We start from the raw sequence: 23089 nt of genomic DNA on the forward strand, positions 1-23089 counted from the left end.
TGGAAAGAAAGATGGCGGCCGCACGGGAGCCTTGTGGACAGCAAGTTTGAGCCGGGGGCGGGGGGCAGCGGGGGCCTCATGGGAAGGGGGGCGTTCTGGGCCGTCCTTCATGCCCGACCGAGGTCACCGGCTGCCCCCCACGAGTGCTGTGTATTTTTAAGGAGAGATCATATTATATCTATCCCTTTTCTTCTGACAGACTTCATTCAGCATGACTCCCTCTAATTCCATCCATGTGGTGGCGAATTACATGATTTTGGAGCTGCATAGTATTCTGTTGTGTATGTATACCACAACTTCTTGATCTGTTCATCTGTAGTTGGGCATTTGGGTTGTTTCTGTATCTTAGCCACATGCAATAGCCAAGACTGTACATAGCTATGATAGGGCAACAATCCCAATGCCCCTCCTGTTCTAAAAGGAGATTGAGAGATGAGGGTAGAGAGATAGTCCAGCAGGTCAGGGGCTTTCCTCACATACAACCAATAAAGGTTCAATCTTTGGCAACAGATATCGTCTTTTGAACATTGCCAAGCACAGAGCCAGGAGTACTGCCAAGGGTGATCCCCCAAAACAAAAGAAAAATGGAGAAGGAGGTTCTAAGAGTTCTCACTTAATTCTGTTTGTGGGTATTCTGCCTTGTCCAGTCCCTAGGCTCATAAAACATATAATATTTTTGATGGCAGGAGTATAATTAAAGGGAGAATACAGACATTCTGAAAAATTCCCAAAGTCACTTGGTCACTTGTAAGAATTAGAGTTGGATTAAGCTTAAATACTCTGATTTCAGTTTGACGTTTTCTTTTTGTTTTGGGGTCATACCCAGCAGTTCTCAGGGACCTCTACAAGTTTAGTGCTCAGGAGTTGCTCATGGCTGTGCTAAGAGGATCAGGTGGTGCTAAAATCAAACTTGGATCTTCTGCAATGCATGCATTTAGTTCATTGAGGTACCTCTAAGGTCCAGGTCTACTCTCTGCTATCCTATGTGGAGGTGGTTATCTGCATCATGTATCACCATTATTTAATGGTGTTTTGTCGCCAAATTTCTCATCTACAATGTGCCAGTGACACATTGGAGATGAAAAATAAAATTAAGAATAAAATTTTAAAATATTAAAACAATTTTGTTGAGATTCTGTGGTTTACTGTACTATTAATGATTTTTTTCATGCACTAATTTCAACACACCATTGATAGTATATCTCTTTCCTCTCCCAAGGACCCCCAAGACCCTATCAAGCCCCATTCCCCAAAGAAACAATTGTGTGAATCAGTTCTCCCATTATTTTGCCTTTGGACCTTTGTTGCTACCTTGCTGTGCATTTTGCTTAGCTTCCTTGATCTGAACCAGTTATTATGCATAAAAGCTGCTTTTCTCACTGTCATTTTCACTGGTAACTTGGGAGAACTTGGATGGTAATTTGAGTTTGTGTTTCTTGTAGCCTCTTGTGTTTGGACAGGGTCTGGCTGTAAGCGAATTGTGTGTCTGCTGGAAGCTGTGACTTATAGCAGAAAGGGCTCATCCATGTAATCATATAAAGAGGAATTTTCAACAAACACTAGAACAGATTAAATAAGACTGTTAAGAGACTTGCTTTGAGAAGATTGCTTTTTGGTGATGTCTCTTTCCATGCAAAGCCGTAATACCACCTTCCTTACCAGGCTTATCTCTGAAATCTTTGTCCTGCTTGCTTGACTTTGAGCTCCTTCTGAACACGGTTGAGCTTTTTACAGTTCAACTACTTTTCAGCATAGAGCCCAGCCTACCCAAGGTGCTCAGACTCTGCTGAGTGCAATGGAACCAAAATGTATTCTCTAGGATGGGATTTGACCCTAGACAGAGATGTATGTCCTCTTGGCCTCTGACTTGAGAAGATGGATTACCACCTGGCAAAGAACATCTCAGATACCCGATTCTCCACACAAAAGTATTATTACCCTCTCTATCTCTAATCCTACTTATTTCTCGAAGTCCTTTTCATCTGGAGTCCAATTTCCTGAGTCACTGCTCAAACGTCCATGCATTCCTCCGTTTCTTCCACCCTGAGAGCCGTCTCAAGCCTCTTCCACTCTCACCAACTGTTGGTTCTTGTCCTTCTCTTCCCTTCATAGGTTTTCTTTTTTCATCTCTCCTTACCCCACCATGATCAGAGAGCCCCGCTGGAGAAAAAGATCCATTGCACAGAGACTGTCTGAATTCTGTTCCTTCCGCTCCTCATTCCTAGTTCAGAGCACACACCTGGTTTGCTGGAACTCTTGGCAGAAACCTTCATCTCTTGACCACTGAGTGGAGTGGGGGCAAAAAGAGCCAGAGAATGGCCAAAAACATAATTGTAACAAGGGAGGAGCCTTATCATGAACCCATCACTCATTTCTTTTCAGAATCCTAAGAAATATTGTCATCAACCTGCCCATCTTCGAACTGGAGCCATAGCACAGCCAGTAGGATGTTTGCCTTGCACATGGATGACCCGGGTTTTATTCCTCCATCCCTCTTGGAGAGCCTGGCAAGCTACCAAGAGTATACCGCCCGCACAGCAGAGCCTGGAAAGCTCCCCGTGGCGTATTCAATATGCCAAAAACAGCAACAGCAAGTCTCACAATGGAGAGGTTACTGGTGCCCGCTTGAGCAAATTGATGAACAACTGGAGGATAGTGCTATAGTGCTACCTTCCCATCTTCAGTTTCCTCCTCAAAATCTTAAATGAAAATACTCCCAGTGTGCCACTCCTTCCACCTGTTTGGTCTAACTTAGAAGAAGATGATCTAGGCTTATTTGCAGTACCATTAGGTAAAAGGTTTATATCGTTTATACCATTTTTATATCGTTTATACCATTAGGTAAAAGGTTTATATCCTCCCACTATTCTCATTGGTCATAGCCTGTGAGCACTTTGTTCTAAATCTGGAAGACTGGCAGCCTCCCTGAGTCTGTGGCAGAATATGTGCAACAGAATATCTCTGGTTTGCTGGAGCGATAGCACAGCGGGTAGGGTGTGTGCCTTGCACGCAGCCAACATGGCCGACCCGAGTTCGATTCCTCCGCCCCTCTCGGAGAGCCCGGCAAGCTACCGAGAGTATTCGATATGCCAGACACAGTAACAACAAAGTCTCCAGTGGGAACGTTACTGGGCCCGCTCGAGCAAATCCACGATCAACGGGAGGGCCTTTACTTACATCGTCATAAAGGAAGGTGCTTCTCACTCTATGGTTTCAGTGTTCACGGTCACGATGAACACAGCTCAGTCCTATCCTCCACACGTGCAGTGGTAAAAGACCCAGAACTTCTTTCCTCTATGACAAGCTCCTAATATCATCCAAATCTGCCTGTAGTTCCTGAGCCTGGTTGGTGTCTGGATATCACATCATCTGGCTCATCAGACTGTCAGACCCCCAAGGACAAGGATCATAATTTACTTTCATTCTTCTCCCCACCATGTCTGGCACCAAATTCTGCACCCAGAGGGTGCATGAAAGATTTTTGGAATATGTAGGTGAAAAATTTTATGAGAAATAGGTGACAAATGACTATATCGATAAATTTATAGTGATGAGTCAATTTTTGGAAAAGACAGTGATATAGTCTTATTTTCCATAATACATAAAACCAAACCCTAACTATACATATTAGATATTTTAACGATCATGATCACGACCATCCTGTTATTCGTTGATTGCCTCGAGCAGGCCCCAGTAACGTCTCCTTCGTCCTAGCCCTGAGATTTTTTTAAAAGTGCCATATTCAAGGCTCTTTCAGAGTTAGGAGTATGAGACCCATCATTGTTACTGGTATTTGGCATATTGGGTACACCACAGGGAGTTTGCCAGACTCTGTCATGTGGGCAGGTTATATTCAGTAGCCTGCCAGTTTATCCAAAATAGGAATGAGATAATAAGATGTCATGTGGCTGCAAATGCGGCAGTGCACTTTCGGTAGCTGGGTTTTATAGTCTCTGGGTCTTGGCCGTTGATGGGATTACAAGGCGCCAGGGGGCCAGTTGGTGGGTGTGACCCCTGCCTACTGGAGGATGGAGGATCCGGGTGGAGGATGCTCAACCCCGATCAGTGCAGGCTTGGAGATCTCAGCCCCAGGACCCACATGCCTTTGTTCCTCTGCTGGTACCTTCATGCGTGTGGAGAGTGGTCTCAGCATGGTGGTGGCTGTTTCTGGAGGTTTTCGGCTGCTGGAGCCCTGGTGGGGCGGGGAGGGAAACTCAACCCGCTCCCACCAAAGAGCCCCAGCGAGGACAGTCAGGCACGGGGGGCAGGAGACTCTGCGCTGTTCTCTTCCGGGAGCTGGGTTTTATAGTCTCTAGGTCTTGGCCATTGATGGGATTACACGGCGCCAGGGGGCCAGTTGGTGGGTGTGACCCCTGCCTACTGGAGAATGGAGGATCTGGGTGGAGGATGCTCAGCCCCGATCGGAGCAGGCTTGGAGATCTCAGCCCCGGGACCCACATGCCTTTGTTCCTCTGCTGGTACCTTCATGCGTGTGGAGAGTGGTCTCAATATGGTGGTGGCTGGTTCTGGAGGTCTTCGGCTTTTATATTTAAAAAAAAAAGGCCCTCCCGTTAATCGTCGATTTGCTCGAGCGGGCCCAGTAACGTCTCCATTGGAGACTTTGTTGTTACTGTGTCTGGCATATCAAATACTCTCGGTAGCTTGCCGGGCTCTCCGAGAGGGGCGGAGGAATCGAACTCGGGTCGGCCACGTTGGCCGCTTGTAAGGCGAACGCCCTACCCGCTGTGCTATCGCTCCAGCATATATATATTATCAAGATTTAAAAAAAAAAGTCTCTTAGGCCAAGTTCTTCCACCTACAGTACAAGTTTTCAAAGGCTAGATGGCACTGTTGTTGCTAGAGCCAACTAAGGTATGTTCATATCTGAAGGAAGAGCGAAGAGAAAATGGAGCTGGGGGCCCTAGAACATTCCCTGGAGGAGTTTGAGTCAGTGAGGCTGTAGAAGAACTTGTGGCTTCCTTTGCTGTTTTCACATATCTTTACAAACATTAGATCTGTTTCACAAATCCCTATGTTAATTCTTAATTTTAGAGAATGAAAGTTCAAAGAAGTGTCTTGACCAAAGTTAAGGAATATAGCTGTCCCCCAGGAGAGTGTGACCTGATGGGGACAATGGTGGGGTTCTGAACCAAACTGACCCGTAAAAAATTAACTTATCCTGACCCTTGAAATGTCTGCATTTGTGACCAGAGTTAAATACAGTCTTTGCATTTAGGAAATATGTGAACACCACCTATAGTTCTTTGAACAACAAAAATTGTAGGTGGGGCCTAGAAAGATAGTATAGTCGGTAGGACATTTGCCTTACAGTGGCCAACCCAGTTCAATCCCCAGATCGCTATTTGGACCCCTAAGCCCCTCCAAGAAAGGTCTCTGAGCCTGGAGCCAGTAGTTAATCCTATGCAATGCTGGATATGCCCCCTTCCCCACCAAAAGACAAAAACAAACAACATTAAAAACCAAAAAGAAAAAATACTGTGGGTAATTTGTACATGTTTGAAGGTCTAAAATTGATTATCTTTTTTTGGAGGAAGTCTCCCAAGTAAAGTTGAGGATCCTCAGAGCCTACACTGCAATTCTCAGCCATCAGGTTTGCAATTCAACACAAGAACCTAGGATTGTGGTGCTACTTGAGTCTTGTGGTACTGGGGATACCCAGGCTACCCTGGCAGTGCTTGGGAGCCTCCAGAGCTGCACTCAGCAGTGCTAGAGGGACCATGTGGTGATGGGCATTGGATTTGGGTCAAGCACATGCACGATGAATGCCTCCAGTCTTGTACTATCTCCCTGCACCTGGTTGCCGTTTTATGGAAATTATTTCTAGGATGCTGCCCCCATGGTGGTTAACATGTATGGCACTTATCCATTGCTTGAAGATGTCCACATGTTTCTCATTTAAGCAAAACAAACAAATAAAACCATCCTGGGCAGTTGGCAGCATGAGGTGTCCTGACTGAGCCTGTTTCACAGATGAAGACATGAGGGGTCAGAAATGTTCAGAGACATGTCCAAGATCATACAACTGATATGTGGTGAAGCTAGAACTTCGGCCCAGCATGAGGTGGCAATCAACTCTTATCCTCGGTTTGCCTTAGTTTTCTCAGGCTAGGTCAATTTATCTTGAAAACGTACAATGAGGAGGGCTGTATTTGCTGTGAAGGGTAAACAATACAGACTAAAGAAAGCACCTGTGCAGAATGATGTATAAATATATGCAAATGTATTCAAATAGAGGGACCATTCCTTATTTTTAATTGAATCATGGTGAGATACAGTTGTAAAGCTTTCATGTGTGAGTTTCAATCATGCAATGATCAAACACCCATCCCTCTACCAGTGCACATTCTCCACCACCAATATACCCCCAGTATACCCCCCATTTCCAATCCTCTCCCTGTCTCCATGGCAGAAAATTGCCCTCATCACTCTCTCTCTACTTTTGGGCATTATGGTTTGCAATACAGATACTGAAAGGCTATCACATTTGGTCCTTTATTTACTTTCAGCACACACCTCCCATCCTGAATGATTCCTCCAACCATCATTGTCTTAGTGATCCCTTCTCTATTGAGGGACCATTCTTATCAGCCGCTTGTGTCCTCTAATAGTCTCTCTGCTTTTCTGTTTCTCCCCAGGATGACGACGAGGATAAGCTCACCTGGAAAGATCGTTTCCCAGGCTACTTGATGAATTTTGCCTCCATCTTGTTCATGGTAATTTCTTTTAGAAGGGTCTCGTGGTCTTAGACCTATGCACACAGATCTTGTGTGATGTGAATGCTTTGTGATGGCACGTGTGCGATTATGCAATGGGAATGTTGAGGGGCTAGTAAAAACAGGGCAGAGATGTAAAGAGAAGGGTAGGATCCTGTCTGCTGGAAGGTCATGGCTGGTATCCTCCTTCTGCAAAGAAGAAGGCAAGATTCCCTCCAATGCGAAGTCAGGTTTGAAGATCAGTGCTCTCCATCAACTGAAGAATGGTGTGTGGGGGGAGGGGAGAGTGGGAAAGAGAGTGGGGTGAGGGCAAGTGGACTCTCTTCCCAAACAGAAGGTACAAGGGGCTCTGACTTCCTAAACTTCATCAAACAGATGTTTTAAGTTGAAAGTTTTAGGGACGGTATCTTTCACACTGAGAACTTAGAAGTGATGTCGGTGGGCCTCATGGCTGGCTTACGTGATGCAGGGAAAAGAGAGATGAAAGATGGTCACTTTCTCCTGATCCACCTCTGCCACCCTGGGACTCAGGATTACTGGGTTCTTGTCTCCCCTCACAGAAAAGAATTTCAGGAGTAGAAGAGCAGTGAGGTAAAATCTTACTTGGAGATCTTATTTGGAGATTTTAGAAGGGGAGGAGGAAGAGTGTGTGGGAGAGAGTGGAGAGTAACATGCTCAAGAGAGAGTGTGGGCTTCCCCAAAGGCAGAGAAAGCCAGTACACACATCAGCATAAGATACGAAAGCAGGAAAGTACACGTCTCAAGAGGGAGGATGCGGGTGACATATGTGCTCGGGTGTCACATATGCTTGACCACGTGGGCACAAGCAGCACAGGGACTCAGGTAGCATATGTACACCTTTCCTTTGTTCAAGGTGGCTTTTATAGGGTTTTCTCAACCTATCCTCACATGGGGTTTCTACCTAGGTTTAAAAGTCCATTGCTAAGGAGATTGCCAAGTAGAATAGAGTTGGGATAAAGTCAATAGTCTTTGAAATTCCTTTTCTTGTCTTTTGTTCCTGCTGGAGCTTCTCTTGGAGGGGGTTCCAGCTGTCTCTGCGTCTGTTTCTGGCACCAGGTGAAGCCATATCAAGCCTTAGTTCCTGTTTTCTGCAGAATTGACTTTTTGCAACTTCAGGGCTATTGATGTTATTTTTTACCAGGAAATTCATCGCCATTGCCTTGGGGCAGGGCGGTGCCTCCCTCCTTGCCTGCCTGCATCAGAAGGAGTTGAGGATTGAGCAGCTAGATTGGGCTGTGGACTGGATCTCTCAGAGATAGTGAAATAAAGTAGAGTCTGGCAATCGTGGGAGATAGCCAACTTGGGCTCTGTATACTGATTGGTTTGTTTTCTTGGAATCTCTGTGTTTATTTTTCTGTTTTCTCCTTTAAACCTTGAAAGGGCCTTTTGGAAAGGTGAACTGAGTATCCGCTGGGTTCGAGTAGATTGGGAAGGGAATTGTGAATCCTACTGGAAGTAGTGTAGCACTGTAGCACTGTCCACCCATTGTTCATCGATTTGCTCGTGTGGGCCCAGTAACATCTCCATTGTGAGACTAGTTGTTACTGTGTTTGGCATATCGAATATATTACTGGTAGCTTGCCAGACTTTGCCATGCGAGCGTGATACTCTCAGTAGCTTGCGAGACTCTCCGAGAGGGGCAGAGGAATCGAACTCGGGTCGGCCAGGTAGGCTACATGCAACACAAACACCCTGCCGCTGTGCTATCGCTCCAGGGAAGTGAATTGTGAATCCTGCTGGAAGTAGATCAATAAAATGGGGGTGATTCTGGGAATGGGCAAGAAAATACCTGAGATAAGAACTTAGGAAGGTGAAGACTGGACTCAGGTCTCTGAGACTGCTGGCCCCCTCCTCATGAGTTGATTCCTTTCAGGATTCAAGACTAGAAATTGCATTTTACAAAGGAGAATTTTGTCCTTAGAGCATCTCTAAGCTGGTCTACACATTAGTTGTGGTATGGAGGAGGGGGTGATCTAAAAGCTGGGACATAAATCTTATGAATTTGATGGAGGCAACTGTGACTTCAACCTTAGGCTACAATTGCCTTTAATATTTCCTACATGGATCCTTGGAACATTAGTAGAGGGAAGTGGGCATTCTGGGGTGGGTATGGGGTTGAAACGATGCATTCTCAGCTATCAATAACAGTGTTGCAAATCACCATGCCTCCATACCACTGGGGTAAAACATTTCAGAAATGTGAAGGACAAGAGATTGCCCTCCATGAGTTGGGAGATAGTATAGTGGTTAGGGTACACATCTAGCATGCACCTGATCCAGATTTGATCTCAGGAACACATGGTTCCCCAGGTGCAGTCATGCATACTCCCCAACACTGCTAGAGTGGTCTAGGCACCCCTGTCACTGCAAGGCTTGAAGACCATAGCATCTTCAGGCACTTCCATTGAACAATCATTTTGGCTGGCCAAAAATCATTAGAAAGAGCCACCTTTCCCCCAGACCTCCTGAACACCCCTTCTGAGGCATGTCTCCCCTGAAAGAATTTCCCTCATGACCACTGTAGACATAAATTATGTTCTAGCTCCAGAAATTTGAAAAGTGAAAGAAGCATAAATACTATCTCACAGAACACCTTCACAGTTGCGATGCTGAGTGATTGGTGCCTTACTAAAACTTAAGTGTGTACATTCGTCAGCTCCTCATTGCTTAGTAAGAGTGAGGCATGTAGAACTTATTCAAGAATGTGCTATGAATTGCAGTGCTTATGGACTAACGAGACTGAGTTTGATTTAGCCCCACACAGGCTTCCACAATTGCTTATGGTTGTAAAAGAGCTTATTTATTCATTCTAGGAATATTTAAGAGACAATTATATCTTTGGTCCTATTCTTAAGCCTGGGATGGGGCAGAAAATAGAACAAAAGAATCCCTTCTTTAAAGAGTTTATAGATAAGGGTGGGGACTGCACATCAGTAAATATGCATTGCATGCTTAAGACATGCTTAAGGATTTGATCCCTGGCACTGAAAAAAAAACCAAGAAAATAAAAATAGTTTACAGTTAAAAATTTGTACATATGTAAGAAATAATAGATACACAAAATAGTTCATCTACACTAGTTAAGATATTTGTAGTATCCCACATTGCTAAAAAGAATAGCAATATTGAATATTGTAGTTGTAGTCTTCTCAAAGCCTTAAAGAGCTGACCAGATAGTAAAGAACATAAGACTAAAATCTAAGGAAAGTGGGCATAGTACTGTGTTATCGCTTGTTGTTATTACGGGATCACTCCTCAGTGTCTCACACATGCAAGCCATGTACTCTATCCTGTGAGCCATATTCCCAGTCCAACTAGTACTGCTTTTACCTCGAGGATAATTTTCTATATAGGCAAACATGGGTTTTTATTTTGGTAGCTTTCTGGGGCAAGGAGGATAGAGATCATGGATTAAGTTGTCACAAAATGGGTGATTCAAACAGGCATTTCCCACTGAATTTAGTGGGAACTCCAAAGTATTGCACTTTTAGAAGAAAGAGAGGAAATAGAATTTTCTATCTCCACTTATGGAGGGCAAGGGATATTGTTGGGGTTTTAAGTAGAACCAGGATAAAAAGGAGGAGACAGAACTCTTTCCTTGCTCATGGAACGAGGTTGATCTGCATGTAAGGTTTTAGCTTGACTTATCCCGGGAGAGGAATCCAGAGTCTCAGTGTAGGCATCTGATTCAGGGCAAGCGGTAATTCCAGGACTCAGCAGAAACAAACCCTATAGAAATGAGTGTTTTTTCAGGGCCTCAGATAAAGAATCTCCCAAATGGATCTTTCAAGGTTAATAAAGAAAATGTAGTAAAAATATAACCAACAATGCAGAAGTCAAAGCACCATGTGAAAGAACCAGTGGGAACAGACCACAAAAATGTTGAAAATATCAGCCATAGATTAAAGCACCATGCTTGAGAACATTTGCCAAAGCTAGTTTTTAAATGTCCCAATTTGAAAATTAGCCAAAAGAACTGCTAGAATTAAAAATATTGGGGCTGGAGTGATAGCACAGCGGGTAGGACATTTGTCTTGCACGCGGCCGACCTGAGTTCGAATCCCAGCATCCCATATGGTCCCCTGAGCACCGCCAGGAGTAATTCTTGAGTGCAAAGCCAGGAATAACCTCTGAGCATTGCCAGGTGTGACCCCAAAAGCAATATATATATATATATATTTGAAGATTATACATAAATATCTGATCAATATAACCATATATTTCTATACAACCATGGATAGGTTTAGCAACCACTTAAATGTTGTTTAAAAATAAAGTATGAAGTGCAATATAGATTAGAAGGACATATCCCTAGTTCAGTATAGGGAGAAAGATGAAAACAAGGAAACTAATAAATAGGAAAATAGTGGCCAGAGTTGTTACACAGTGGATAGTTGTTACACATGCTTGCTTTGCACATAACTGACCTGAGTCTGATCACCAGCACCCCATATGGTCTCCTGAGAACATCAGGAGTGTTCCCTGAATGCAGAGCCAGGAGTAAACCCTGAGCACCATTGAGTGTGGCCCCAAGGAGGAAACTCCCCCCCCAAAAAAAAAAAACAAAAAAGAAGAAGGAGAAGGAGGAGGAAGATGAGGAAGTGGAGGAGGAGGTAGAGGAGAAGGAAAGAAGAAGAAGAAGGAGAAGGAGAAGAATTTATGAATAAGACAAAATGATTGATGACTTCTCCCTCTGCTAACAAAATACCAACCCACATATGATAGAGTCCCAGTGAAATTCACCATCACTATCACCCAGTTGTTCATCGATTTGCTGGAGCGGGCACCAGTAACGTCTCCATTCATCCCTGTCACGTGCTAGTGTAGCCTGATGGCATATTGGGAGCTCTCAGGGTCAGGGGAATAAGGACCATCATTGTTACTGTTTTTGGCATATTGAGTATGCCATAGGTAGCTTGCCAGGCTCTGCTGTGCAGACGGGATACTCTCGGTAGCTTGCCAGGCTCTCCAAGAGTGATGGAGGTTTTTGGGGCCGCCTCTAATCACCTTTACAGGTGTTCCCAGTCGGGCATATATGCAGGCAGGATACTCTCAGTAGCCTGCCAGGTTCTCCGAGAGTGAGAACTAGATAATAAGAGGTCGCACGGCTGCATTTGCTGTTGCGAACTTCTGGGAGCTTGGTTTTATAGTCTCTGGATCTTGGCCATTGATGGGGTTACACGGCAGTTGGTGGGTTTAACTATCTAGATACTGGAAGATGGGGGATCTGGGTGGAGGAGGCCCAGTCCTGAACTGAGCAGGCTTGGAGTTCCCAGCCCTGGTCCCGCACACCTGGGTTCCTCTGCCGGTTCCTTCATGCGGTGAAATTCAAGCAGAAAAAATACAAAGAAATTTATGTTTAGGTTCATTCCAGAAAAATCATAGAATACATGACTCTAGAAGGAAGTCTAGAGAAGTTCCAAAAGCAACCAAAAATCAAAAGACAAATTACCCTCTTTGAAGAGACAGATTGATCACTGATTTTTCTTATGGCATATAGAAAGAAGACAGTGGAACACTATCTTCATGTACTGAAAAGAAATAATCACTAACCCAAGACTCTACACCCTGGGGAAAAATATCTTGTCAAAATGAGGATTAAAATAAAGATATTTACACATAAAGAAAATGGGAAGGTTTTGCTGTATCTTTCACCAAAGGAAATAATCAGATGGTACTTGGCAGAATTGATCTTCAAAAGAGACTGGTTTTAAGGGAAAAAAGTAGAGTAATCAAAGTGGTATATGAAACTTGAGGGTGAAAACAATATTAATAATGACATATTGTGATGCTAAAAATGAAGAAACATTCAAATAAACAAGAATAGTAAATAGGGTTGGGTAATAAGTGGATAATAAATTCCAAAGACCCTTTTTGTCTTCTGGATAATGTATATCAAAGTACAAGGCCTGGGAATATGAAGAGACTTGAAGAGTAATAAGGATGGTTCAGTTCTACCAAGTAGAAACTTCTCATAAAGCAGTAATAGTAAATTCAGTGTGATATTGTGGTAGAACCATGAATTAGATCAGTGGAACAAAATAGAAAACCAAGAATCAAAGCTGAGCCATTGGCATTGCATGTCAGTAGAGAAAGACCTCAAGGAATCTCATCATGTGATAGAAAACATAAAGACATTAGGGATGACTAAAGCTTTTATCCTGAGTAGTCACAAAACTGGATTTATCCCTCGCTGAGGCAGAAAGCAATTCTGGAGTTACCTTCCTGATGGAATAGATCCAGAGTTTGGAGGAGACATCCCTGCTGGTAGGTATCCCAACAGCAGAGGAGACATTGAAAGCCACATGAGTGCATAAGATCCTCAGGAAAAAGAGTCAGACATTGTAGCATTGAAGTTGGGAGTTTAAAGAGCCAAAAAATTATATTGCAAAGGGATAGCCTGGGGAATGTAGGCATGCCTGAAAGCCAAGAAAGAATCACAAGGGGAAGGTCAATCAATTATGTGAGGTGCCACTGACATCTGGGGAAGAGGAAGACTGGAAAACAGAAGCAAATTTTTTTCATCTGTAGCCCGAGAGGAGAGTGAGTATCATCATAATCACTGTTGTCCTCAGTGACAGACAGAGCATGACTATTGACAGATACTGATGACCGGGTAGGTCAGTGGTGGGTCATGTCTCCCAAGTTCTAGCTTGTTTTGTTTTTATCAATTCCATGGCAACCTCTTACAGCTAGCCTAGAGAGTGGATAGTTTTAAATTTTTTTCTTAGGTTATTAAGAAATAACAGATGGCTCTTTTTGCTTTTTTTCCCCTTTGAGGGCCACACCCATTGTGCTCAGGGCTTATTACTGGCTCTGTGCTCAGGGATCTCTCCTGGCAAAGCTCTGGGGTAACCACAAGGGGTGAAGGGAACTGAACCTGGGTCTTCCATGTGTAAGGCAAATGCCGGCCCCACTGTACTATTGCTCCTGCCCAACAGATCATTCCTGTTTTATTTTCTCCTAAGCAACAGCCAATCCAAATCTTGATACAAATTGGAGATCCTGGATCAGAACCTCAAAACTAGTTGACCCTTCTCTGTAGCTAGGATTCTAGAGCTATGATCAGCAAATGTTGAGAAAGGAATGGATCTGGGAGTGGTGGAATTCCCTCTGCATCTTGACATTCTAGTCCTGGTTTAAACTTGTTGACCTGAGGTAATATTAACAGCACTTCTTAGTTTCAAAATTGAAAGACAAACTTACAACTGATTTTTCTTATAGCACATAGAAAGTAGCGATAAGCTACTTTAGACAATAAGCCATAAATCTGATGAGAAAACAAACAAAAATTTTCTTTTTGGCTTTTTGGGTCACACTCAACTTTGCACTCAGGAATCACTCCTAGCAGTGTACAGGGGGACCATAGGGAATGCTGGGAATCAAACCTTGGTCAACTGCATCCAAGGCAAATGCTCTTCCTGCTATACTATTGCTCCGGTCCCAATTTTTATTTAAAAGACAAAAATACATTCTTTTAAAAAAAAAGATGGCATTCTCTTAGAACAAGGTATGAATCCTGAAATAAAAGGATTAGGGCAAAGTTAATAGAAGTTTTGTTTTTTAACTGGAGAATTGGGTTATTAACCAAAGGCACCTACTCCCACAAACCAAACACAAGAAATATCATCTCTGCCTTGTGGACTAAATGTTGGCAGAAGATACCAGGACCATCGCCACTAGGAGGGTATAGAGGTTCCAGTTTGTCAGATCAGTTGGGGGAGTAGCAGTCATGGGGTGATGAGACCAAGGCCAAGGCTCAAAGAAGGTTTGTCTAGCCTCCCATGACAGCATGGACCAAGAGGAATTTTCTCTTCTTTCTCAGTCCTGAGAGTTGAGCTCGTTTCCCTCCATTTTTTTTAAATTTAAACTTTACAATTTAATTGGATTTAAAAAATTTTTTTATGAAACACTGTGACATACAATTACAGACTTACTTTTGTGATTACGTTTCAGTCATACAATGGTTGAGTACCCATCCCTCCACCAGTGCCCATTCTCCACCACCAATGTTCCCAGTATCCCTCCTACCACCTCCACCCAGTCCCCCTCCCCCCTTCACCTCTGCGGCAGGCACATTTCCTTTTACTCTATCTCTCCTTTTGAGTGTTATGGTTTGCAATGTAGGTAACAAGTGGCCATTGGTCTATAGTTTCAGCACGCATCTCCCATCAGACCCTCTATTGTTTTTCCACTCTTTCTTTTGCCTGGAAGGGGATGTGAAGGAGGAGGTTGGACCTCCCGGAAGTGCACCCTGCAGGACTTTTGTCCATGGCAAGCAACACTGCACAGCCAGTCAGAGACAGTCTCTGCAAAGATGGGAGCATTTGAGAAGGATCACGAAGGATGCATAGGAGTGTGCCAGGCAGGCCAAGATCCAAGTTGGTGATTTGCTGCTGCTTCCTAATGTTTGGGATTCTAAGAACATTCATTGCCCACCAGGTCTGAGCCCTAAATGACTAAGGGCCTGATGGAGTCTTTTTAATAACCTTTATCAGTCACCAAAAAGAAAAAAAGAAAGAAAAAAAAAGCTTCTCAGAAGCTTCTCTTGAGCAAGATGTTGGACCTTTCCTGCCACTGCTGCCCAAGAATATTATTTACTTTGACAAATAGTCAGAATCTGGAAAAAACCTGAGTGCCCAAGAACAGATGACTGGTTAAAGAAACTTTGGTACATCTACACAATGGAGTACTATGTAGCTGTTAGAAAAGATGGAGTCATGAAATTTACATACTAGTGGTACTACATGGAAAGTATCATGTTAAGTGAAATGAGTCAGAAAGAGAGGGATAGACATAGAAAGATTGCATTCCTCTGGGGAACATAAAGTAACAAAATAGGAGACTAACACCCAGGAGTGGCAGAGATTAGTACTAGGAATTTTGCTTCATGACTTGGAGGCCAGCCACACATGCTAGGTGAAAAGGTAGCTCACATAGAGAAGAGAGCACCAAATAAAGGGTGTTGGGAGGATCCTCCCAGGATGGGAGAAGCATGCTTAAAGTGGACTATAGACCGAACACAATTGCCACTCAATGCCTCTTTTGCAAACCACAGCACCCAAAAGGAGAGAGAGAACAAAAGGGAATGCCCTGCCACAGAGGCAGGATGGGATGGGGGGATGGGGAGATGGGGGGTGGGAGGGATACTGGGACTCTTGGTGGTGGAAAATGGACACTGGTGGAGGGATGGGTATTTGATCATTGTATAATTGAAATCCAAGCACAACAATTTGTAAGTCTACAACTATACCTCATGGTGTTTCACTAATAAAAATTTTTAATAAATAAATAAATTTGAACCTTGCTGTTAGAAACCCTCTCCAACACCTGGATCCCGAGATAAATCTAGGTCCTACGGTGTCTCTGGGTCCTCAAACCTTCAGGGCTTCACACTCAAGGAGTGAAAGTGCACATTCTTCTCCCCAGGGCTCCGCCTCCTCTTCCCCATCCAGCTCCAATCCCGCGCTTCCTTTTGCTCATTCTGCCTCAGCCCCTGACTGTCTGAAACTCCCTTCTGTGGGTCCTTGCCTGAAAGTCACCTTGTCACTTTGGCCTTTCCCCATCTGCTCCCCTGCTGCTCATTTTGCAGTGTCCCCCTGTCCTATGCTCTGTTTGTTTATTTTTCATCTCTGGTATGGTTATCAGACGAGGCATCCTATCTGTTTTGTCTCTTCATTAGTTATTTTAATCCATCTTTCAACTCCATGCTCATGCGCAGAAATTTTTGTTTAGTTTGCTGCTGTGACTACTTTTTTTGAGCAATGTGTGTTGCCAATACACTGTCACTGTCCTCCCGTTGTTCATCGATTTTCTCGAGCGGGCCCAGTAACATTGTGAGACTTGTTACTGTGTTTGGCATACCTATGTCACGGGGAGCTTGTCAGGCTTTGCTGTGCGGGCGAGATAGAGTAGCTTGCTGGGCTCTCCAAGAGGGGCAGAGGAATCGAACTTGGGTCGGCCATGTTGGCTGCATGCAAGGCAAACGCCCTACCCGCTATGCTATTGCTCCAAGTGTGGGCCCGCTCGAGCAAATTGATGAACAATGGGAGGACAGTTTGCTGCTGTATTCCTAACATCTAGATTGGAGACTTCAGCAGTAGGTGCTCAGGACATTTTTTTTAAGATGGGTTTCTTTCTTTTCTTTTTTTTTTGGTCACACCTGGCGATGCTCAGTGGTTACTCCTGGCTTTGCACTTAGGAATTACTCCTGGTGGTGCTCGGGGGACCATATGGGATACTGGGAATCAAACCCGATTGACTGCATGCAAGGCAAACACCCTATCCAGTGTACTATTGCTCCAGCCCCTCAGGACACATTTTATGAATCACTGAGTGGGAAAATAAATGGTTCAAGAGGATGCCAGAGACAGCTCTTGAGGTTAACAGTAGAGCTCTCAGAACCTGGAGGCTTTTGCTCCTGAGCTTTGATGCTGTGTCTTGCTCCAAACTGGGCACTCTGCCCTTAGTTCTGCAGAGGTAGCTTCTGCCCTGTGAGTTTCTACTTGCTCCTCTGCCTTCTTCCTTCCAACTTTTCCATAGGAAAGTTGCCTCTGCAGCATTTCCCCAGACAAATTCTCCCATTCCCTGTACCAAAAATATATGTGCTAAAGTTTGGGACTCTGTCTAGCCATTCCCAGATTTGTCCTTGTCCTTGTCTGTCTGTGCCATGGTTTTCTAAATTCCCTTATGGAGGCGAGTCATGAAGGCCAGAGGCCAGACTAGCTTTCCTTCTGGTCTTCCTCAGAGTGTCAGGTAGGATTCTGGGTCCTGTAGCCTGTCTCGGAGTCCACTTGGTTCACGTCCAGAAGTAATGCAATGGGATAAAAACCCCAAAGCAACAGGAACCATGATATTGTGACTAAGTGCCAGGGAGATTGATTACCTAGAGCTGAAGACCAGCATGTCTTTGCCAAACAGCTAACACAGGCAAGGCACCTCCATGACAAGGCAGAAGGCTTTGAAAGCAATACAAGACCAGTCCCCACTTCTGCTTTTGTTGGGGGAGACTGATCATCATCATGGAAGATACCCAGCATGGTGCTAAGTAATATCCACGGTCAGAAAGTCATTGTTGCATTTAAGAAATAAAATTAAACATGTGATCCAAGTAGTGAAAATAAGTACTTCAATTAGCTCCAAGAAGACCTGAGTTCTTGTGCCAGGATGGACTCGTAGATAGTGGAGTCTGGATTAAATCCTGACTCAGAGGCTGGAGCGATAGTGAGTAGAGCGTTTGCCTTGCACGCAGCCGATGCGGGTTCGTTTCCCAGCATCCCATATGGTCCCCTGAGCACTGCCAGGAGTAATTCCTGAGTGCAGAGTCAGGAAGAACCCCTGTGCATTGCCGGGTGTGACCCAAAAATAAAAAAATTTCTGACTCATTTCTACAGAGCATCTACCAAATATATATCTTGTATAGATTTTTTCTTGAAAGAATTAAAAGGATTAGTACTACTACATATGTACATTGGAGAAAGGCATGGAGAGGGCTCAAATGGATTCACTGTTATTGATGAGAATCCACCATGACCATCTCTGTCCTGCCCTCTGCCCTTTAGACCCTAAACTACAACATGGCTGCTTCTTAGACCTCCTTAGGTGGGTCACAGACTGCACAGGAATAAGCCCCAAAGGCTAAAACTCCTTGATTGTCCCCATTATTCAGGAGAACAGAATGTAGGTCTACAACCTCAAGCACATGCCTCCATATTTTTTTTTAACCCGCCATGGTCGAAGAGATAGCACAGATTCACGGTATGGCCCTCGAGCCTGAGCACAACCCATCTTGAGGTCCTCCGGGACAAAATAAAAAGGAGAAGCAGCCAACCCAGATGGAGAGCACCAGAGAAGTCAAGGAAGTAAATAACAGTAGCAGAGGCCTGGAGAGATGGGAGATGGGAACCTTCAGAAGAGAGGGCAGGAGACAGAACTCAACTAGTAAGTGCTTCTCTGAATGCAACTCAATGACGAAATATGCTGAGTGCAGAGTCTTTGTTGGTTACTCTCCCAGACGATGCAGCTGGTTTCTGGAGCACATTCTGACCCATGAACAAGTGTGTTCTTCCTCCTCCAACCTCACAGTTGGCTTCTTGGAAGGGAATAGAAGCTCATATCCCCCATTCCTTCCACCCCACCCCCATTATCCTCAAGAAAAACATGTTTTGCCATTATTGTTTTATTTCCAGTCGTCTCCCTCTCCCACCCCTATATGCAACAAATACTCTCTCTATCTCTTCTCTCTCCCTCCCCCCTCTCTCTCATGCCTTAACCTCCCCTGCCTCATCAATACATCCATTCCTGGTCTCCGCTGCAAAAGTGATTTTGGGGGGAAAGAATCTCACACCACGTTTTCCAGGCCCTTAATGTCTGGCAGAGACAATCCCAGAGGAACAGGAAGTGAAAATGTCTCCATTGTTGGCGAGTGGTGATGTCATGTCCCGACTCTCCAGCTTCATGGCCAGGTCTACTTCCCTAGTCCTGAAAAGACTGAGGTTCCTGCTCCCACCCCCTGCCTGCATCTGAAGAGGGGCCTCCAGTGTTTTTCCCATCTAACTGACACACATGTATGCAACACACACACACACACACACACACAGAGAGAGAGAGAGAGAGAGAGAGAGAGAGAGAGAGAGAGAGAACACTTTTCCAGCATTCCTTACCTCATCTTCTTTTTCATACCATGGCCCCACAGGGCAAATATTACTATTTGTAAGGCAATCATGGGGGAGGGGTGCTACCACCAGCAGCCCCCAGACTGCAGCACCCCCAGGCATGCCCTGAAGTTTGAAGACACATCTGCAACCCATTCCCCTCTTGCAGCCCACCAGAAGGTCAATATGTCATTCTCGCTGCTTGAGAAGTGCTGTCCGAGCCAGCTTGCGTGCCCCTCTGCTTCCTTCCACTGTGTGTGTGTGTGTCTGTGTGTGTTGGGGAGGGGGGCAAAGCAGAATGCTGTGTTTCCAGAGGAGTTCTTTCTGTCTGCTCCCTTTTCTCCCTGTGTTTTCCCTTTATCCCTCTACAAGCCAGTGCCTCCTCCCTTGCCCCCCCCCCCCCAAGGAAACATTCCTCCCCCTGGGAAAAAAAAACATTGTCAGAAAGAAGACTTCCTTTGGCAGAAGGCAGTTAGAACTTTACTCTGAGAAGATTTTGCTCCTCACAACTCCCTGGCCTGCCTTGGTCCCTCTGAGGGGCTCACTGAGCCCCCCTTTTTTATTGAATCACCATGAGGTACAGTTACAAAGCTTTCATATTTGAGTTTCAGTCATACAATGATTATCAAGGTGCTTTTTTTTTTTGCACCCACATCTTTCCTTGGTGGAAATGGAATAGGAGAGGATGCTGGGGTGGGGGGGGGAGTGGAGGAGAAGGGTTCTAATTAAGGACCTGGTTATTCTTATGTTTTAGAGAGAGACAAAATAGGGGGTGGGGTGGGCAGGGAGAGGGCTTTCAGGCCAAGTGGTTGATAAACTTTCCTTTTGAGTCCAGCGGCTAGAAAACGTGTATGTAGGAAGAAACCTGAGTCAGCAGCAGCCTTGCCTACTAGAGGAGCTTATAGTAGGGTCTGGTAGGCCCTGAAGATTGGGGGTGGAAACACCTCACTTCCTGGTTTCTCTCCGTGTTTTCTGCCTCTGCGCAACTCTCTTGAGCCCACAGCATCCAACTCCTCTTGTTTCAGCCCGACACTCTCTCAGCACTAACTCTATTTCCTTTCGTTGGAGAACCACTTTCAGTCCTTCTTGCTTCACCAACTGTTCCTGCTCTTCCATGTTCTCAGTCCTGCTTGCCACGATGCGTGAGGTTTTCTGACTGTGGCTTTGCAGTTTCTCTTACGTCTATGATGGGTTGCCCATCATGTGCATTGTCTCGTGTCTCCATCATTCGTGTTTGTGTGCGCATTCTAGACCATTTGGATTCTGGGAAACACATGGAGGACATTTTTCCTTAGAAAACGCTCCACGTTGTGAATTGGCAGAGGCATTTAGTGGGTCTGTTTTCCCTTCTGACCCCCAAAGTAGAGTCCAGGTTCATAACCCCCCTGTAGAGCAGATGTTGGTGGAGCGAATGCTGACTGCTAACGGGAGACTCTCCTTGCTTCTCTTGAACAGATTGCCCTCACCTTCTCCATTGTCTTTGGGGTCATTGTATACCGGATCACCACGAAAGCAGCGCTGTCTCTCAACAAGGCTACTCGCTCCAATGTCAGGGTGACAGTGACGGCAACGGCAGTCATCATCAACTTGGTGGTCATCCTCATCCTGGATGAGATCTACGGCATGGTGGCCAAGTGGCTCACTAAAATCGGTACTGTGTCCGTAGATCCCCTCTGGGTCCTGGGCTCCCAGTACCCTTGGCTGTGATTCATTCTGTATTAGCATAAGATTTTGGGTGGTCATGACCTGCAATGAACAAAGGGACAGGAACAAATGCTTGGTGCAGATCATGGTACTCAGAGAATGAAGAAAGTTGGGGGTTGTGCACTTGAGGAACCACCAGCCTCACTCCCTTCCTTTAAGACTCTCACTCAGGGGTTGTCTTTTTTGGCACAATTGATTCCTTCTCTGCCCCCCTTATGAACTAGCCTGGTGTATCTCCATCATTTTTTCCAACTGTGACTCCCTTCTGACCTTATTTGCTTCCTCTGGTCCTCTGTCCTACCAATCGACCCTCTTGTCTCAGGTCGTTGTATCCCATAGATGGGATTTTCACCTGTGGCCCACTTGATGGATCCTGGAGGCCCCGAGACAGCCCTATTGTCCCCAGTGGAGAAACACTGGTCTGGGAATGAGCTTTTCCTCTCCTGCTTTTCCCAGCAGCATTCGCAATGCACAGAAAGCCTCCTGACACTTGAGCCCAAGAGGGTCTTATCTACCCCCATATTGTCAGAGGCCCCAGAAAATCCACACATTCCCCTGCATTGAGCAGACTTCAAAGAGGCTGGGCAGACTTCCCAAGCTCGGTGCAGTGAGAAAAAAATGCAGTGGGCTGGGGATTCGGACGTGTCATTTGAGCTACAGCCTGCTGGGGCCTGAGCACTGCCTGCAGGCCTCCGTGGCAGATTAGACAGGGGTGGGCTGTGAGTCAGACCCTTCCCTCCTCATCTCTCCCCTGGGTGGCCACCATGCACTGGGGCCTCTGTCTCTGGGAGTCATTCTGTCAGGCCTCAGAGCCAGAGGAGGCATCATATGATGTCTTTCATTCACTGGCCAGTAAAAAACAAGCTCTTGCTCGGACAAGTCCCATGTCCAGAGGGATGCCCTGAAGCACCGGAAACCCCTGAAAGTCTCCTCTGAATCTACTGATGTAGCACCTTTTGGTGTAGCCTCTGCTGACACTGGGAGTTTCCCTTCCTTTGTTTCTTCTGGAGAGGGCAGGGAGTTGGGACCACACCTGGCAGTGCTCGGGGGTTTCTCCTGGCTCTGTGCTAAGGGATCACTCTAGTGGTGCTCAGGGGACCATATGCAGGGCCAGGATTGAAGGCATGATAAGATGTCTTCCATCTTCTTACCCACTGTATGCTAGAGTCTTGCCTGATAATCCCCCACACCCAAAGGGATTCCCTGTAGCATCAGAGATCCCTGGAAAGCTCCTCTAATTCTTCTCACATGGTCCCTCTTCTTATGCTGAGCATTTCCCTTGGTTTCTTTCATTTTGGGGGGGATGGTGATGGCTGGGTCATACTTAGAGGTGCTCAGGAACTACTCCTGGCTCTGTGCTCAGGGATCACTTCTGGTAGTACTCCGATAACCATATGTAGTGCTGAGCATCAAACTTGAGTCAAAGGACTTAACTGGAATTGCCTGCAAGCAAGATGAGTGTTTTAACCCTTGTGCTATCTCTTTGTCTTTTCTTCAGTTTCCTTGTGGGTAGACACAGTGACCTTTCATCTGGTTCCACTTTCTTTAGACCTGTTCCCACTTGTGTGTCCATTTTTGGAAAAAAAAATAAGTGAACAATTTTTATGCAGGGTACTTTGTGGTGACAGGATTCTTTGTCAGTGTTTAGGAGACACATCTGACTCTCCAAGGGGTTCTAGGAAAAGTTTTGTGGTGTGGGATGGTCTAAGAATCTAGTGACATATATCAGAAATAAAGACTAGCCAGGTAGGCGCAGTACCGGGGAAGGAGTGAGCAGGAAGATAAACCAGTTGCTACCAGAAGTGAAGGATTGGGTTGTGTGACCCTGAAGGTGGGGACAAGATTTCCAATGGTCAGGAAAAGCACAACGAGAAGGGGGTATGGATTTGGTAGCTCTAACTTCCAGGGAAGCAGAGCTCAGAAAATGGAAGGCAGAAAGCATGGACAGGGCACCAATAAGATCTGGAAATGTTATTA

At 45.2% G+C, this 23089-nt stretch overlaps 1 protein-coding gene across 1 annotated transcript in view; it reads left to right on the forward strand.

Moving 5' to 3' along the window:
* ANO2 (anoctamin 2) overlaps positions 1-23089 on the forward strand; it is a 393938-nt gene that overhangs the window by 293247 nt on the left and 77602 nt on the right. Inside the window, exons 15-16 of the mRNA XM_056108654.1 lie at positions 6657-6734; positions 20864-21059. Of these exons, the coding sequence (XP_055964629.1) occupies positions 6657-6734; positions 20864-21059 (274 nt within the window). The remainder of the gene's footprint in view (positions 1-6656; positions 6735-20863; positions 21060-23089) is intronic.

The sequence above is a fragment of the Sorex fumeus genome, unplaced genomic scaffold (genome assembly GCF_029834395.1).
Source record: "Sorex fumeus unplaced genomic scaffold, SorFum_2.1 ptg000231l, whole genome shotgun sequence".
NCBI classification, from domain to species: Eukaryota; Metazoa; Chordata; class Mammalia; order Eulipotyphla; family Soricidae; genus Sorex; species Sorex fumeus.